Below are 18,113 nucleotides of genomic sequence, written 5' to 3' on the forward strand. Positions count from 1 at the left end.
AGGAGAGGGAGAGGAGGAGGAGGAGGAAGAAAGGGAAAGAGAAAGAAAAAAAGAGGAGGAGGAGGAGGAAGGAGAAAGATGGAAGGCAAGGAATGAAGGAGAGGGAAGTAAGAGGAGGGAGAGGAGAGAGAGAAAGAGAAAGAGAAGGAAGAGGAAGAGGAGAAAGCGAAGGAGAACGAAGGAAGGAGAGGAAGGGGAAGGAGAGGAGAAGGGGAAAGGGGAAAGAGAAGGAAAAAGAAGAGAAGGAGAAGGAGAAGGAGGAGAGGAGGAAGGAAGGAGAAAGATGGAAGGCGAGGAAGGAGAAGGAGAGAGAAGAAAGGGGAGGAAGAGGAAAAGAAGGAAAAAAGAGGAGGAGGAGGTGACGTATTCTGAGCATTGAACAAGAGTTGAAAGAGTTAAAAAGAACCTGAAAGGAAAATATAAAATCATGAAGCAGAAGGATCATGCTGGGTCAGGCTCAAAGGCATGACTCATGGCATACGGTAGCCTCATTTGAACCCAGGCTGACTGTCTTGCGTAGGGAGTGCAGAAGTTCTGGCATTTTTCCTTCTTATTCTTTGTGTACAAGGGGTGGGGGGGTGATCCAGTCGAGAGGCCTTCAAGTGTCTCGGCCCCCATTTTATGAATGCCCTCCACCCAGGGGGGTGCCCAGTGTGTGTGTGTGTGTGTGTGTGTAAAAACTCAAAATGGCAGACACCCAACTCTAGCTAGTCCTCAGCTTACGACCATAATTGGGACCCAGGATTTTGGTTGCTAAGCAAGTCAGTTGCTAAGCGAGGTGGGCCTGACTTGGTGACCTTTTCTGCTGTTATGTGAATCACTGCAATTAAGTGGAGAACGAGGTAGTTGAGCAGATCCAGCCTCCCGCCTCCACTTGACTTTGATTGCCGGAAGCCAGCGGGGGAGGTCATAAATCGGGATCACATGATCTTGGGATACTGCAACCGTCATAAACTACTGCTGGCTCCCAACGGCCTGAATTTTTTTATATCATGTCGACCGAAACTGGATGCAATATTCCAAGTGTGGTCTTACCACGGTATTATTATGTAACCTCCTTATTTATTTATTTTTTGACCCTCTTGAACATACCTTTGGGTGGAGGGTCTATTGGGCCATATATTGTCTTGTTTTGGATCCATGACACCTTTGTCTGTTGTGACCCAGGCCCGAATAGGTAGTAATAAACTTAGTCCATGGAAAAACAAACTTTATTTGCACAGCTGGGAATTACTTCATTCCCAGCGTCGTTCAACTCAAAGTAAAACAAATTGCCTCCCAACACAAATTCCTCAGTTATCTCACAAACCTTAGTCCAATTAGGCAAGCAGCCAAAGGCCCTTCCTGGCAAACATCCAGAAGCCACAAAAACAAAGACGTCGACAAAGCAGACGCAGAAATAGAAATAGAAGACGCAGCTACAATATTGTTTTCCAGCAAAGCTGAAACACCAGTGCTGGTCTGTTTTAATCCTTATGGGAGGAGCCAATCATCTCTTGGCCTTACTCCTGAGTCGTCCTCTCTGCTTGAGCTGCTCTTGCCTTCTGGCAGCTCTTCTCATGCGTGCATTAGGAACAGGATCCTCCTGTTCCTCTGCCTCACTACTGTCAGCCTCTGGGGGCTCTGGAATCCGCACCTCACTCCCCAATGGCCCTGGTCCCACCTCAGCCTCATCGCTGTCCAACTCCGTTGCCAGCTCTCTAGGCTGCTGATGGACCACAACACTCCCAAGGTACAGATGTGTGGTTGTAACTTGGATTGGTCGCTAAACAAATGGTTGTAAGTCGAAGACAACCTGTGCTAGAGGATGAACATAGAAAACCTGGACTGTTTGGTCAGTAGGCCTGTGAAAATATCTACACGTTGTTCCACTGCCGAAGAAGACTGGAGGCCACATGGCTGGAACCAAGTCCCAGATTTATTAACTATGAACAACCGCAGAGAGCATATATTGAACAATAAGGAAATGTACAGGCCCCGAGAACGACTAATTGACCACATTTTTTCCAACGGTTGAGCGGTAACATCTGGCTTGAAGCTCTCAGTCATACTTATGTCCCCACCAAGCTATCCATTCCCTTGTGTGAGCAATGTTTCGTGTAGCAAAGGGAAGGGGGAGGGAGCAGCACGCTAAACAAAAATGCAGGACATGAGAACAGACTACAGTAGAGTAGTGTAGTGTAGTGTAGAGTAGAGTAGAGTAGAAAATAGAGAGGAGAGGAGGTAGAGGAGAGGAGAGGAGAGGAGAGGAGAGGAGAGGAGGGAGAGGAGAGGAGAGGAGAGGAGAGGAGAGGAGAAGAGAAGAGAAGGGAAGGGAAGGGAAGGGAAGGGAAGAGAAGAGAAGAGAAGAGAAGAGAAGAGAAGAGAAGAGAAGAGATGAGAGAGAAGAGAGGAGAGAAGAGGAGAGGAGGAGGAGAGGAGGAGGAGAGAGAGAGAGGAGAGAGAGAGAGAGGAGGAGGAGAGAGAGAGAGAGAGAGGAGGAGGAGAGAGAGAAGAGAGAGGAGAGGAGAGGAGAGGAGAGGAGAGGAGAAGAGAAGAGAAGAGAAGAGAAGAGAAGAGAAGAGAGACGAGTGAATATAGAGAATGGAATGGAATGGAATGGAATGCAAACTCCACTCCCTTCTAGCACTGATGATGTTACCTATTTGGGTAATGAAATATTTGCAAAAAAATATTCAAGCTCAGAGAGCACCAAGGGCCGCATCATTCAACCATGAGCTACAATCTTAAGAATAAGCATACGAATAGAATGGAATGGAATGGAGAATGGAGAATGGAGGAGAGGAGAGGAGAGGAGAGGAGAGGAGAGGAGAGGAGAGGAGAGGGGAGGGGAGAGGAGAGGAGAAGAGAAGAGAAGAGAAGAGAAGAGAAGAGGAGGAGCGGAGAGAAGGAGAGGAGAGGAGAGGAGAAGAGAGGAGAGAAGAGAAGAGAAGACACTGATGATGTTACCTCATTTGGTAATGAAACATCAGTGAAAAAACAACCAATCCCACAATTCAACCTTGGTGTGATGGGACCCCGCCCCCCACCCAAGGAATTTCTCTCCAGTGCATAAGTTCTCAGTGTACCTAACAAGCAACAAAGCGATAAAAAGGGAAAGGAATTTATGGTTCAACAGGATTGGGAGTCAGATTTGGAGGGGAAGAGCCGATTTTGAAATCCTCTCTACTACCAGCTTCCTCAGTGCAGGTAGTCCTCAATTTACAACGGTTCATTTAGTGACCGTTCAGAGTTACGATGGCATTGGAAAAAAAAAAGATTTATGATTTGGACACGTAGGACTGTTGCTGTATCCACATGGTCAAGCGCTCAAAATTTAGACACACGCCGACTAACTCATATTTATGACGGTTGCAATGTCCCGGGGTCACGCGATCCCCTTTTGTGACCTTCCGACAAGCAAAGTCAGTGGGGAAGCCGGATTCGCTTAAGGACCGTGTTACTAACTTAACAAGTGTGGTGGTTCACTTAACTATGGGGGGCAAGAAAGGTCGTAAAATGGGCCAAAATCGCTTAACAACTGCCTTGTCTAGCAATTTGGGGCTCAACTACGGTCGTAAGTCGAGGAATACCTGCAGGTACCAGCACACTGCATGGATGTCCTAATTCAGTGATGACGGATGTTTCTTGGCGCCGAGTTTCCAACCCGGAACGTGCGTGCATGTGCGCGTCGGAGCGCCGGAAACCCAAAGATCAGTGTATATGACTGCTTTTGGGGCATTTAGGGGCCTCTGTGGCTCAGACTGCTAATTCAGTCTGTTATTAACAGCAGCTGCCTGCAATTACTGCAGGTTCAAGTCCCACCAGGCCCGAGGTTGACTCAGCCTTCCATCCCTTATAAGGTAGGTAAAATGAGGACCCAGGTTGTTGGGGGCAATAAAAGTTGACTTTGTATATAAATATACAAATAGGATGAAGACTATTGCTTAACATAGTGTAAGCCGCCCTGAGTCTTCGGAGAAGGGCGGGATATAAATGCAAATAAAAAAAAAATTGGGGGGGGGCTTTTTTCAGGCTGTTTTGGGGCTGTTTTCAGGCCAAAAGTGGCCTGAAAAATAGCCTGATAAAGGCCCAAAAACGGCCCAGGAAATGACCTGCTTTTGGGGCAGTTTTGGGACCATTTTCAGGCCATTTTCGGGTGCTCTGGCGCCCACGAAGACCAACTGGCTGGCACACCGGAAACCAAAAGAGTGTTGTGACCCAGGCCCAAGTAGGTAGTATTAGACAAAATCCATTCAAAAACAAACAGACTTTATTAGAACAGCTGACTCATTAACTCATTCTCAGCGTCGTCCAAACTAAATCAAAACAAATCCTTCCTAACACAATTCTCCAGTCTTATCCTTGGCAAACTGCCAAAGGCTTTTCTTGGCAAAAGTTTAGAAGATGCCGATATGAAACAAATACAAGACGAAGCTATCAATGTTGTTTTCTGGCAAAGAGCCCAAACATCGTTGCTGGTCTTTTAAGCCTTATGGGAGGGGCCAATCAACTCTTGGCCTTACTCCCGAGTCGTCCTCTTTGCTTGAGCTGCTCTTGCCTCCTGGCAGCTCTTCTCATGCGTGCACTAGGAACAGGCTCCTCCTGTTCCTCTGCCTCACTACTGTCAGCCTCTGGAGGCTCTGGAGTCCACGCATCATGCCCAGATGGCCCTGGCCCCATCTCTGCCTCCGACGCAGAGCCCTCATCTGGGCCATCCCCAGACTCCAGGACTGGCCCATGTTCTTCCTCAGCCTCATCACCCTCTGACTCCGCTGCCAGCTTCGCAGGCTGCTGGTGGACCACAACAAAGAGCAGCTGGCGATGGCACGCATGCCCACAGAGAGGGCTCTCCGTTTGCCCTCACGGTCCTAACTGGTACTGTTGGCTTGCAAGGTAACCCTTCGGTTAGAGATCTCAGCTTGCACAGAAGAAATTGTTTGGCCCAAAAGCAGATTTGGGTTGGGTACCTGACACACTTGCCACAAACAGAGTGGTGGGGTCCTCCTTACTGTTGAATGAAATTCGGTACGGGGCACAAGTCTAACCAAGTTGGGTCACTGAGGCTGTGAAAAAGGTTTCCTTTTGAATTGTTTTGAGCGCAACCCTTTCTCCTTTTGAGTCTAACGTTCGGGCACAAAACCTGTTTGGAGCATGATTCTTCACAAGCCATCTTGTCTCGAATGCAAAGTTACTGCCTCAGGTGTGAAATGGGCTTTCTAAGCATTCGACAAGCTTCAGAGGCCAATGCTCAAAAATGTTTGAAACTGTCAGCCCCCTCCCCCCCCAAAAAAACAACCTCAAGAAAGACACGTTGTGATTCTTCTAAGCAGATTTCTCTATTGTTCCTCAGCCATAGACAGAATCTTGCCAGACTAAAGCATGCTCACACCACCATAAAGCATAATCTGGCAACTATTGAGGAGGAGCTGTCTTCACCCTCTTTCTCACACACAAACTATCTAAACTGAGTTGTCTCTTGTTCCTCTGGAATGTAGCCCCTCCATCTTGGGAGTCTGGACTATAAGGAAAAGGGAAGGAGGGAGGGAGGGAGGGAGGGAGGGAAGGAGGGAGGGAGAGAGGAAGGAAAAAAGAAAAAATGGAAGGAAGGAGAAAGAGAGATAGGGAGGGAGGGAGGGAGAGAGGGAGAAGTGGAGGGCAAGGCAAGGGAGGGGAGGGGAGGGGAGGGGAAGGGAAGGGAAGGGAAGGGAAGGGAAGGGAAGGGAAGGGAAGGGAAGGAGGATCGGGCTTTCAAAACCAAGAAAGACACTGCCAAACTAAAGCATGCTAATGCCACCATAAAACATAATCTGGGAACAGTTCAGTAGGAGCTGTCTTCACCCTCTTTCTCTCACACAAACTATCTAAGCTATGTTGTCTCTTGTTCCTCTGGAATGCAGCAACTCCCTCCTAGAAATCTGGACTACATTGGAAATGAGGGAAGTAAATGAGGGAGAGGAGGAAGGAAGGAAGGAAGGAAGGAAGGAAGGAAGGAAGGAAGGAAGGAAGGAAGGAAGGAGGGAGGGAGGGAGGGAAGTGGTTCAGAAAATTGGACTCCAGATCAGAAAACCGACAATGAGGAAACATTGTCCTGGCAATGCCTCTCTCTCTCTCTCTCTCTCTCTCTCTCTCTCTCTCTCTCTCTCTGCCATGCTAAATAGCCAGCTTCCGGTGAAGCCCATCAAGAAGGCTGAGGCTGCCTCCTTGCGAGTAGTCTGGCTGACCTTCTCTTCTGCCTTTTCTCTGCCTTACGTGTTCTTGGATCAGGTGCAGAAGGCAGTTCCTCCTCCTCCTCCTCCTCCTCCTCCTCCTCCTCCTCCTCCTCCTCCTCCTCCTCCTCCCTGACCATCTGCAACTGCATGCTTTCCCTAGCTGGACCCTTCCAGAGCAATCAATTAACTCAGCTCCTAATGTGCCAAGAACCGATTTATCCTCTCCTCCCTGCTACCCCAACTCCAAGCTGACATCTAGAGAAGTATCTGGGAAATCGTTCGGGGGAGTCATCATAGATAAATAGGTACCACTTGGGTGGGAAAGCATCTTTGGCATATAGCCATATTGGCCACATGACCATGGAAATTGTCTTCGGACAACGCTGGGTCCCTCGGCCAAGGAACAGAGATGAGCACCAGGCCGTAGAGTCCGACATGACTGACAGGGAAACCTTAACCTTTTTAGGGTTGAGTAGAAGGGAAACATTATCGACTGGATGAAGTGAGATGCTTTTATGTGCAGCTATGCCCCTCCTCTGCTCAGGGGATCAAAGTCAGTCCCTATTAGATTTGTATGTGTCTTAAGCACAGGAGAAAGCAATTAGGTTTGGAAGGCTTGAAGGTAAAAGGAAACCGGGCTGCCAAAGAACACGGTGTTGTGCCTCGTTCGCCCCCCTCTCCGTAGCCGGGCCCCTCTCATCTCCTGCCAGACACTGATAGTACAGAAGAATGTCCTGGCATGCCTCCAGCCCCCAGTCCTGGCACCATGCCCGGACAGTCCGAGCAAGACGAATGGCCTGACATGCCTCCAGCCCCCAGTCCTGGCACCATGCCCGGACAAACAGAGCAACTAAACCCCTCCCCCACAGCATGTGAGCCTGAGGATTTTGAAGCCAATCACGAGCTGGTATTACCAACAGCTGGAGGCTGGAGAGATCCACACTTCCGGAGAATGGAGAGGCGACGTCAGCAAAAGGAAGGGAGGGGCAGGCCTGGATAAGTGCTGAGTCATGGAGCCACACCCCATGGCCTATATAAAGGATCTGCTTTCTGGCATTCTCTGAGTCAGGCAAAGTCTAATCTGGATTGCTGAAGTCACACCTTGGATTCCTGCCTGCCCTGAGGACTCTGACAGGACTTTGGCAGAGCTGCAGAGGTTTTGTGGCCACGCTTGATACAGACTTCCCAGACCCGGCCGTCAGAGGAGGAGTGGGACACGACACACGGTGACTGGAGACCATCAAAGATGACACCAGCCAGAGCATAGAACAGCTCAAAGAAGCAGGGCAAGATCAGAAGACGTGGAGAGATCTGGCCGAGAGAATCGCCAAGACTTGGACACAACTGAATGGGTTGACAATATATCATCATCATCATCATTATCACCACCACTGTGTCTCATCATCATTAGCAAGCCCATAATCCCTTGCCGGGTGAAGTCTGGGCTAGCAGAGTGTTTTACTGGCCAGAAGCCCTTCCTGTCGCCAGTGTGGAGTTTTTTTTCAGCAGAGGAATTCTCATTGTGCCCAGAGAGAGAGAAATATCTGCCTCTACCTAGGATCGAACTCACAGCCTCCTGATTGTGAGGCAAGAGCTTCACCTCTAGGCCACCGCACCACTCCAGTTTCCTGGTCAACAATGGGATTCCGAGGTGCGCATGCGTGCCAGCAAGCTGGTTGTCAGGTTTCCGGCAATCTGGCATGTGCATGCACACATGCGCGGGCGTGGGCACCTTCCAGGTTGGGCACTCTGTGACCTACCAGGTCTACTCTACTCTACTCTACTCTACTCTACTCTACTCTACTCTGTTGTGAGCCAGGCCCAAGTAGGTAATAATAAACTTAGTCCGTGGAAAAACAAACTATTCGAACAGCTGGGAATTACTTCATTCCCAGCGTCGTTCAACTCAAAGTAAAACAAATGCCTCCCAACACAAATTCCTCAGTTATCTCACAAACCTTAGTCCAATTAGGCAAACTGCCAAAGGCCCTTCCTGGCAAACGTCCAGAAGCCACAAAAACAAAGACGTACACGAAGCAGAAGACGGAGCAGAAGACGAAGCTACCAACGTTGTTTTCCAGCAAAGCCCAAACGCCATTGCTGGTCTGTTTTAAGCCTTATGGGAGGGGCCAATCATCACTTGGCCCTACTCCCAAGTTGTCCTTTTTGCTTGAGCTGCTCTTGCCTTCTGGCAGCTCTTCTCATGCATGCATTAGGAACAGGCTCCTCCTGTTCCTCTGCCTCACTACTATCAGTCTCTGGAGGCTCTGGAGTCCGCACCTCACTCCCCGATGGCCCTGGCCCCACCTCTGTCTCATCACTGTCCGACTCTGTTGCCAGCTCCGTAGGCTGCTAATGGACACAATATACTCTACTCTGGTTGCAGTGTTCCAGCCAGCTTCTGACAAGCAAAGTCAATGGGGGAAACCAGATTCACTTAACAACCGTGTGATTCACTTAACAACTGCAGTGATTCACATAACAACCCCCCCCAAAAAAGGTTGCAAAGTTGGGAGCAGCTTACTTAACAACCGCCTTGCTTAGCCACAGAAATTCAGGTACCCTGACTGTGGTCATATTTCGAATATGACTGTGGTCATATTTCGAGGACTACCTATGAATCGGATAGAATCACTTCCAAAAACTACAATGGAATTGTGGCTTTCCGTAGTTTTGAAACATTTCTGCTGATGCAGCCTAAAATTACTTCTCTCTTTCTCTCTCTCTCTCTCTCTCTCTCTCTCTCTCTCTCTCTCTCTGTCTCTCTCTCTTTTTTAGCAATCTCATCGTATTTCTGGTTCATATTTAGTCTGCGATGAGCTACAATAACAGAAACCCTTTCCGATATATTCTAATCAAGGCAGATATTCCCTCGCAGCCACATTTAGCTGACCTTGGCAGATCTCAACAAAAGCTAAGCAAGGATCAGACTCTGGGGAAGAGACCACCGGTTCTAAATTAGACTCGGAAGTTGGAAAAATAAATAAATAAAATAAACCCACACTCCAAAACTATTCTTGGAAAAGGCAGTGACAAGGTTTATTCTTGTCACCAAATCTCTCTGGATGTGTCCCCCCCCAAAGTCCGCGGAACCTTCTGAAAGTGCATTTTTTTAAAAAAATGTAGATAAGTACAGGTAGTTCTCGCCTTATGACTGTTTGTTTAGTGACGGTTCAAAGACACAACGGCACTGAAAAAGGAGACTTACGAGCGGTTTTTCTTATTATTGAATGAATTTACCCTGCCGCCTGTTCACACATGGAGACTCAAGGCGGCTTACAAGAATAAAAAAACCTCATTTAAAACAATAAAACTAATTAAAAAAAGAATCGAATAATAACAAATTAATATAGAATCAAATCAATTAAAATTAAAATAAAATAAATTTTCATAGTTGTGTGACAGTTTTACCACAAATAAAACCCAACAACAGTTAGTCCTCGACTTACAACAGTACATTTAGTGGCCTTCGAAGTTACAATCGCAATGAAAATAGTGACTTGCTACCATCATAGCATTCCCCAGCAATCATGTGGATTAGTCTCTTGTGGCTTAACAGGCTAATGCAGCCTGTTATTAACACAGCTGCCTGCAATTACAATTACTGCCGGTTCGAGTCCCACCAGGCCCAGGGTTGACTCAGCCTTCCATCCTTTATAAGGTAGGTAAAATGAGGACCCAGATTGTTGGGGGGGGGGAATACAAGTTGACTTTGTATATAATATACAAATGGATGAGACTATTGCCTTATACAATGTAAGCCGCTCTGAGTCTTCGGAGAAGGGCGGGATATAAATTCAAATAAAAAAAAAAATGTGATCAAAATTCAGATGCTCAGCAACTGGTTCATATTTATGACGGTTGCAGTGTCCCGGGGCCCGTGTGATCCTCTTTTGTGACCTCCTAATGAGCAAACTCATTACTGGATTCGCTTAACAACCATTGCTACTAACTTAACCGCAGTGATTTGCTTAACAATGGGGCCAAGAAAGGAGGCCAAATCCATGTAACCGTTACCCGGTTTAGGCGACGGAAAGTTTGGGCTCCATTTTTTTTGTGGTCGTAATTCGAGGACTACCTGTTATCCATTTTCATGCTGCAGACGGCGCTTGGCCCCCTGCTCGGCACAAAGTGACCCGTTGCAATATTTGAGAAGGTCTTAGCGTGAGGAAGGGAAGAAACTTACTTCCATAATTTTGGGGTTGGTGCACTTTCCGCCGGTCCCCAAAAGTTCCAGCCATCGGTTCTCCAGGACGGAGCAATGGTGCTTCAGCGTACACTGGTTCAGGTCTTCGCACCAGCCGCACTCGTAGTCTGGATCCGCCTTCAGACACAACCCACAGCTGTCCCTCATGGCTCCGCACTTATAGAGGTGCACTGCGGGGGAGAAGAGAAACCCACTGAGGAGACGTGGCGCAGGTGGGGGCGAGGTTGGCCTTGACAGAAAATTGGGGAGGGGGTAGTGGTGAAATCTGAACCGGTTACTACCGGTTCACTGGCTGTGCATGCGCACAAGCGCAGTGTGTACCAAATGCAAGGTGTGCGTGCAGTGTACTCCATATGTTGTGCCTCGCTCGCCCCCCTCGCCGCAGCCGGGCCCTTCTCGTCTCCTGCCAGACACTGATAGTACAGAAGAATGTCCTGGCATGCCTCCAGCCCCCAGTCCTGGCACCATGCCCGGACAGTCCGAGCAAGATGAATGGACTGACATGCCTCCAGCCCCCAGTCCTGGCACCATGCCCGGACAGACCGAGCAAATAAACCCCTCCCCCACAGCATGTGAACATGAGGAAGATGAAGCCAGTCATGAGATGGTATTACCAACAGCTGGAGGCTGGAGAGATCCATGCTTCCGGAGAATGGAGAGGCGACGTCAGCAAAAGGAAGGAAGGGGCAGGCCTGGATACGTGCTGAGTCATGGAGCCACACCCCATGGCCTATATAAAGGACCTGCTTTCTGGCATTCTCTGAGTCAGGCAAAGTCTAATCTGGATTGCTGAAGTCACACCTTGGATTCCTGCCTGCCCTGAGGACTCTGATAGGACTTTGGCATAGCTGCAGAGGCACGCTTGATACGGACTTCCCCGACCCGGCCGTCAGAGGAGGAGTGGGACACGACACCATACTTACAGGACCGCCTGCTGCCACTGGTGGCCTCCCATCGAGCAGTGCGCTCTCATAGAGAGGGTCTCCTCAGGGTGCCGTCGGCCAGACAATGTCGGCAGGCGACCCCCAGGGGGAGGGCCTTCTCTGTGGGGGGCCCAGCACTCTGGAACAAACTACCTCCAACGTTGCGCCAACTCTCTGACCTCCGAGCCTTCCGGCGTGAGCTGAAGACTCTTTTATTTCATCGAGCAGGACTGGCCTAATAGTTTTTTAATAGTTTTAATTAGTTTTTTAATGGGTTTTAGCAATTTTTTACTTTTCGGCCAATTTAAAATTAGTTTTTTAAAATTGTTCTTAACTTTTGTATTATTGCTTTTACTTGGCTGTAAACCGCCCTGAGTCCTTCGGGAGAAGGGCGGTATGAAAGTTGAAATAATAAATAAATAATAAATAAATAAAAGGAGCATGGGGTAAGTAAAACAGCGCAGGGTGGTGGTGGTGATCAACTGTGGTGCACGATCTTTTTTTTCACTTTTAAAAGCATTTTTTTTACAACCTATTCGGCCAAATAGGTTGTTTAAAAAATGCTTTTAAAAGTTAAAAAAAAGAGGCTCTGATGATCGTGCGGCTCAGCTGGGTTCGTCAGAGCCTTTTTTTAACCTTTTAAAAGCATTTTTTAAAAGAAGTGGCAAGCGGGCGACCGGGCATTGGGTGGGCATAGGCGGGGGAGGGCAGGGATTTTTGCTACTGGTTCTCTGAACCACCCGCCGCCATCGCTACCGGATCAGTTGATGCGATACGAACCGGGAGCATTTCACCCTTGGGAGGGGGAGTTGGAAAGAAAGGTCCTGCCTCTAGTTCTTCTATCAAGTCTCACTTGGAGGAAAGAGACCCCGATTAAAGAATTCAAGCAATCCAACAGTATACAACTCAGTTGTACAAGAGGGACTGGTTCAGAGTCACCTGGATGGTTTTCATCGCTAAGGAAGGACTTGAATGAGGGGTGAGCTGCTGGGGGTTCGGGAGAACCTCTAGCTAAGATTCTGTGCAGTTCGGAGAATCCCTAAATCCCACTCCTGGCTGGCCCCGCCCCTGCCGCCCCACCCCTCCCAGGACTCCTCACGCAGCCCGTTTTGGATGCAGGTAAGTGCAGGGCGTGTGTGGAGGCTCAGGAAGGGTGAAAAACGGGCCTACTGGAAGTTTGGGACCCTGGGGAGATTGTTTTTGCCCTTCCGGAGGTTCGAGGAAAGCCTCTGGAGCCCGGGGAGGGCAAAAATGCCCCTCCCTTGGTGCAGGAGGACAACTAGGCCACGCCCACCATGGCCACACCCACCAAGCAACTGGGCAGAGAACCCCCTGCTAAAATTTTTGAAGCCCACCCCTAACCAGAATTCACCATCTTCTGGTGATTGACCCAAAATCACCCAGCTGGCGTTTGATCTCCTGCTTTTTAGCCTGGTGCCTTAACCACTAGACCAAACTGGCAAGATAGCTAGAGAGATAGAGATAGAGATAGAGATAAAGAGAAAGAGAAAGAGAAAGAGAAAGAGAGAGAGGAGAGAAATAGAGAGAGAGAAAGACAGAGAAAGGCAGAGAGAGAGAAAGAGAAAGAGAAAGAAAGAGGAAGAGAGAGAGAAAGACACAGAGCGAGAGAAAGACAGAGAAAGAGAGAGAGGCAGAGAGAGAAAAAGAGAAAGAGAGAGAGAGAAAGAGAAGGAGAGAGAGAGAGAGTGAGAAAGAGTGAGAGAAAGAGAGAGGAGAGAAATAGAGAGAGAGAAAGACAAAGAAAGAAAGACAGAGAAAGACAGAGAGAGAAAGAGAAGAGGAGAGAAATAGAGAGAGTGAGAGAAAGAGAGAAAGAAGAAAGAGAGAGAGAGAGAAGGAGAGAAAGGGAGAAAGAGAGAGGAGGAGAGAAATAGAGAGAGAGAGGAGAAAAAGAGAGAAAAAGAGAGAAAGAAGAAGAGAGGGAGAGAAAGAGAGAGAGAAAGAGAGAGAGAGAAAGAAAGAAGAAGAAGAAGAAGAAGAAGAGAGAGAGAGAGGGAGGGAGGGAGGGAGGGAGACAGAGCAGCTTCACAGTAAAGTCACAATGCATCACACAACACAGCCCCAACTTCAGTGCTTGACTCTTTAACAGCCCTGACCAGACAATCCAGGCTCCTTAACCCCATCAAAAGAAACGGGAAGAAAAACATCGGCCTCTTTTTCGCAGGGCAGGGAAAAAGAGATCCGAAACGGCCGATTTCGGAAGAGATGAAACGCAGAGCGAGGCCTTCCGATGCAGCCGAGAAGCCCAAAGGAGATTTAAAGGCATAATATATATATATATATATACACACACACACACACACACACATCTATCTCAGTGCAGGTTCCCGTTGCAAATGGTAATGAGGAGGAGTAAAAAGTGAAAGGGAGGGAAAGCAAAGTGGGGTCTCTTGACTCCCAGCCTAAATCCCAGGATTAATCAGGAGGGCCCCCGAAAACCGCCTGGAAAGTTCAAAGCGGTGGCAGTACTCTGGGTGTCGTCCTTTAATGCCACCTACACAACAAACCACAAATATCCGGAGAGGCGGCTTCCACGGGTGCCAGGGAGACAAGTGGGCCTCCTCCTGCCCCTCGAAGCAAATCCTTCATGCCCGGCCTTTGATCTTCGGAGCTGCTCGGAAGCGATTGGTGATGGTAACACCATCTCCATCCCATCTCATTCCTCTCTCCCTCTCTCCCTCTCTCCTTCTTTCACTCTCTCTCGCTCTCTCTCTCTCTTTCTCACTTTTTCTCTCTCTCCCTCCTTTCTTTCTTTCTTTCTTTCTTTCTTTCTTTCTTTCTTTCTTTTTCTTTCTTTCTTTCCTTTCCTTTCCTTTCCTTTCTCCTTCCCTCTCTATCTGTCTCTCTCTCTCTCTCTCTTTCTTTCTTTCTGCCACTCTAACTTTATCTCCTTCCTTCCTTTCTTTCTTTCCTTCTTTCTCACTTTTTCTCTCTCTCCCGCCTTTCTTTCTTTCTTTCTTCCTTCCTTCCTCTTACTTTCTTTCCTTCCTTCCTTTCTCCTCCCTCTCTTTCTCTTTCTTTCTTTCCTTCCTTCTTCTTTCTTTCTCACTTTTTCTCTCTCTCCTCCTTTCTTTCTCCTTCTTTCTTTCTTTCTTTCTTTCCTTTCTCCCTCCCTCTCTCTCCCTCCCTCTCTCTCTTTCTTTCTCTCTCTCTCTTTCTTTCTGCCACTAACTTTATTTCCTTCCTTCCTCTTTCTTTCCTTCTTTCTCACTTTTTTTTCTCTCTCCCCCTCCTTTCTTTTCTCTTTTTTCTTCCTTCCTTTCCTTTCTCCCTCCCTCGTTCTCTTTCTCTCTCACTTTCTCTTTCTGTCTTTCTTTCTTTCTCTTTCTTTCTTTCCTTTCTCCTCCCTCTCTCTCCTCCTCCCCATCTCTCTCTTTCTTTCTGCCACTCTAACTTTATCTCCTTCCTTCCTTCCTTCCTCTTTCTTTCCTTCTTTTCACTTTTTCTCCCCCTCCTTTCTTCTCTCTTTTTTCTTCCTTCCTTTCCTTTTCTCCCTCCCTCCGTCCCTCCCTCTCTTTCTCTTTCTCTCTCACTTTCTCTTTCTGTCTTTCTTTCTTTCTCTTTCTTTCTTTCCTTTCTCCCTCCCTCCCTCCCTCTCTCTCTCTGTCACACATACACAAATATCACTCCTACCTCCTTCCCAGGATATAAGTCAATCCAGCTTTGCTCATTCCCACATTCACTTCATCCAGGTCCAAACAACCATTAACCTGGTTTCTGGGTTAGAAACTAAACAAAACAAATCCCCTCCCCCACAAAGAATATTTGTAGCTCAGAGTTCAGTGGGGGGGGGTCCTTGGTCCTATCATAGCTTGATTGTCTTCTTGACAATCAAGACATTTCACGACCCAACTAGCTAACATCATCAGTGCCAGAAGGAGTGATATTTGCTTTTGGTTTATTTTGGTTAAATAAAATATGAATAAATAAATATAATATCCCTGTCAGCGTCAGTGGGAGTATTCTTGGTGGTTTCTTGATTAGGCTGTTGTTGTCCTCAACCAACACCGAGAAGGCAAGCCACCTGTATATAAACAGAGAGCAAACCCCACTCCTTTCTAACTGATGTTGTTCCCTAGTTGGGTCGTGAAACGTCTGCAAGAAAACCGCCAAGCTCAGGGAGCACCAAGGACCGCCCCCCCACCCCGAGGTAATCTCTTCTATTGAAATTAAGCTTCAAAAGTTGGAAAAGTGTTTCGGCAGGAATGGGCTGCTGGGGGTTCCCAGGGGTTCGGGAGAACCTCTAAGCTAAGATTCTGTGCAGTTTGGAGAACCCCAAAATCCCACTCCTGGCTGGCCCCACCAACCCCTCTCTTCCCAGAAGTCCCCACGCAGCCCGTTTTGGATGCAGGTATGTGCAGAGCGTGCGCGGAGGCTCGGGGAGGGCAAAAAAATACAGGCCTACCGGAAGTTCGAGAAGGCCAGAAATGGGCCTGTTTCCAGGCTCCAGAGCAGGAATCTCCAACCTTGGTCCCTTTAAGACTTGTGGACTTCAACTCCTAGAGTCCCTCAGCCAGCAAAGCTGGCTGAGGAACTCTGGGAGTTGAAGTCCACAAGTCTTAAAGTTGACAAGGTTGGAGACCTCTGGACTAGAAGACCTCCAGAGCCTGGGGAGGGCAAGGAAAGCAAGGAAAGCCTCTGGAGCCCGGGGAGGGCAAAATCGCCTCCCCGCCCCCCCCCCATTGCTGCAAGTGGCCAATTAGCCACGCCCACCCCAGCCACACCCACCAAGGCAGAGAACCCCTTGCTAACATTTTTGAAGCCCACCCCTGTGTTTCGGGATTGATGAGGAGGAGAACGGAGTCGTTTTTCCAGGCAGAAAGGAGCCATCAGGGTCAGGTTAATGAAATACCTTAATTAAAAAGCAGAGCAAAAAAATTAAAAAAAATTATCCAGGAAAACATCCTGCGATCAATGACAAAAGGAAGCAAGGCACCGTTTGGCGAGGTTTAGAGGAAACAAAGGCGGCTTGTTGCTAAGGTTACCGCTTCCAAGGACAAGTTGAAACGACAAGTTACCTTTATTCTGGGCTGGGTTGTCAATGTTGAAATTCCCATTCCACACGACGGTCAGATCCACCGGCAAACTGTTTATCTCCATCCCGTCATAGGAATACTAAACAGGGAAGGGAACAAAACAGACATCAGAACGCCTGTTGATCCGACTCTCGGTTTGTCACTGTATGCAAAACTGAGTTTGTTTTTTTAAAAAAACAACAACAGTTGCAATGGGACTATCTGTTTGGATTTTGTTGTGCCTCGCTTGCCCCCCTCTCCGCAGCCGGGCCCCTCTCATCTCCTGCTGGACGCTGATAGTGCAGAAGAATGTCCTGGCATGCCTCCAGCCCCCAGTGTTGTGTCTCGCCCGCTTTCACCGCAGCCGGGGCCTTCTTATCTGCTTCCAAACGCTGAGGAATGTCCTAGTATGCCTCCTGGCCCCAGCCCTGGCTCCATGCCCAGACAGGCTGAGGAGGAAGAAGTACCTCCAGCCCCCAGCTCTGGCTCCATGCCCAGGCAAACGGAGCAACTAGACCCCTCCCCCTCCCCCACAGCATGTGAGCCTGAGGAAGGTCAATTACAAACAGCTGCAGACTGGAGTGACCCTTGCTTCAGAAGAATTGATAGGCGGCGGCGACAGAAGGAAGGGAGGGGCAGGAGCCACACCCCATGGCCTATATAAAGGATCTGCTTTCTGGCATTCTCTGAGTCAGGCAAAGTCTAACATATCTTGCTGAAGTCACTTTCTGGTCTCCTGCCTGCTTTGAGAACTTTGCTAGGACTTTGGCAGAGCTGCAGAGGCACGCCTGATTCAGATTTCCCTGACCTGGTCGTCAGTGGAGGAGTGGGACACGACACCCAGTCCTGGCACCATGCCCGGACAGACCGAGCAAGACAAATGGTCTGACATGCCTCCAGCCCCCAGTCCTGGCACCATGCCCGGACAGACCGTGCAAGACGAATGGCCTGACATGCCTCCAGCCCCCAGTCCTGGCACCATGCCCGGACAGACCGAGCAAATAAACCCCTCCCCCACAGCATGTGAACATGAGGAGCATGAAGCCAGTCACAAGCTGGAATTGCCAGCAGCTGGAGGGTGGATGGATCCACGCTTCCAGAGAGTGGAGAGGCGACGTCAGCAAAAGGAAGGGAGAGGCAGGCCTGGATAAGTGCTGAGTCATGGAGCCACACCCCATGGCCTATATAAAGGATCTGCTTTCTGGCATTCTTTGAGTCAGGCAAAGTCTAACTTGGATTGCTGAAGTCACATCCTGGTCTCCTGCCTGCCTTGAGTACTCTGACAGAACTTTGGCAAAGCTGCAGAGGCACGCTTGATACGGACTTCCCCGACCCGGCCGTCAGAGGAGGAGTAGGACACGACAGATTTTGAGGTATTCTTTTTTTAAAAAAACCCAACAACGACGACAACTCCAAAAACCGTTGGAAAAATAGCATTTTTAATGGGCATCGCTGACCAGGAATCTGGAGTGGTGCGGTGGCCTAGAGGTGGAGCTCTCACCTCAGAATGAGGAGGTTGTGAGTTCGATCCTAGGTAGAGGCAGGTATTTCTCTCTCTCTGGGCACAATGAAAATTTTTCCTGCTGAACAAAACTCCGCACTGGTGACAGGAAGGGCATCCGGCCAGTAAAACACTCTGCTAGCTCTATTCAGTTGCCCAGACTCCACTCCGCAAGAGATTATGGGGCTGTTAAAAGGAGGTGAATGGGACGCATTGGCTCAGTAGCTAAGATCGAAAGGTCGGCAGTTCAGCGGT

General features: G+C 48.7%; 1 protein-coding gene across 1 annotated transcript in view; it reads right to left on the minus strand.

Annotated features, from left to right (window-relative positions):
• The window catches only part of PLXNA4 (plexin A4), a 703,335-nt gene that overhangs the window by 121,652 nt on the left and 563,570 nt on the right, over nt 1-18,113 (minus strand). Inside the window, exons 12-13 of the mRNA XM_058190650.1 lie at nt 16,361-16,457; nt 10,378-10,568 (exon numbers count right to left, since the gene is read on the minus strand). Of these exons, the coding sequence (XP_058046633.1) occupies nt 10,378-10,568; nt 16,361-16,457 (288 nt within the window). The remainder of the gene's footprint in view (nt 1-10,377; nt 10,569-16,360; nt 16,458-18,113) is intronic.

This window comes from Ahaetulla prasina, chromosome 7, assembly GCF_028640845.1.
Source record: "Ahaetulla prasina isolate Xishuangbanna chromosome 7, ASM2864084v1, whole genome shotgun sequence".
NCBI lineage: Eukaryota > Metazoa > Chordata > Lepidosauria > Squamata > Colubridae > Ahaetulla > Ahaetulla prasina.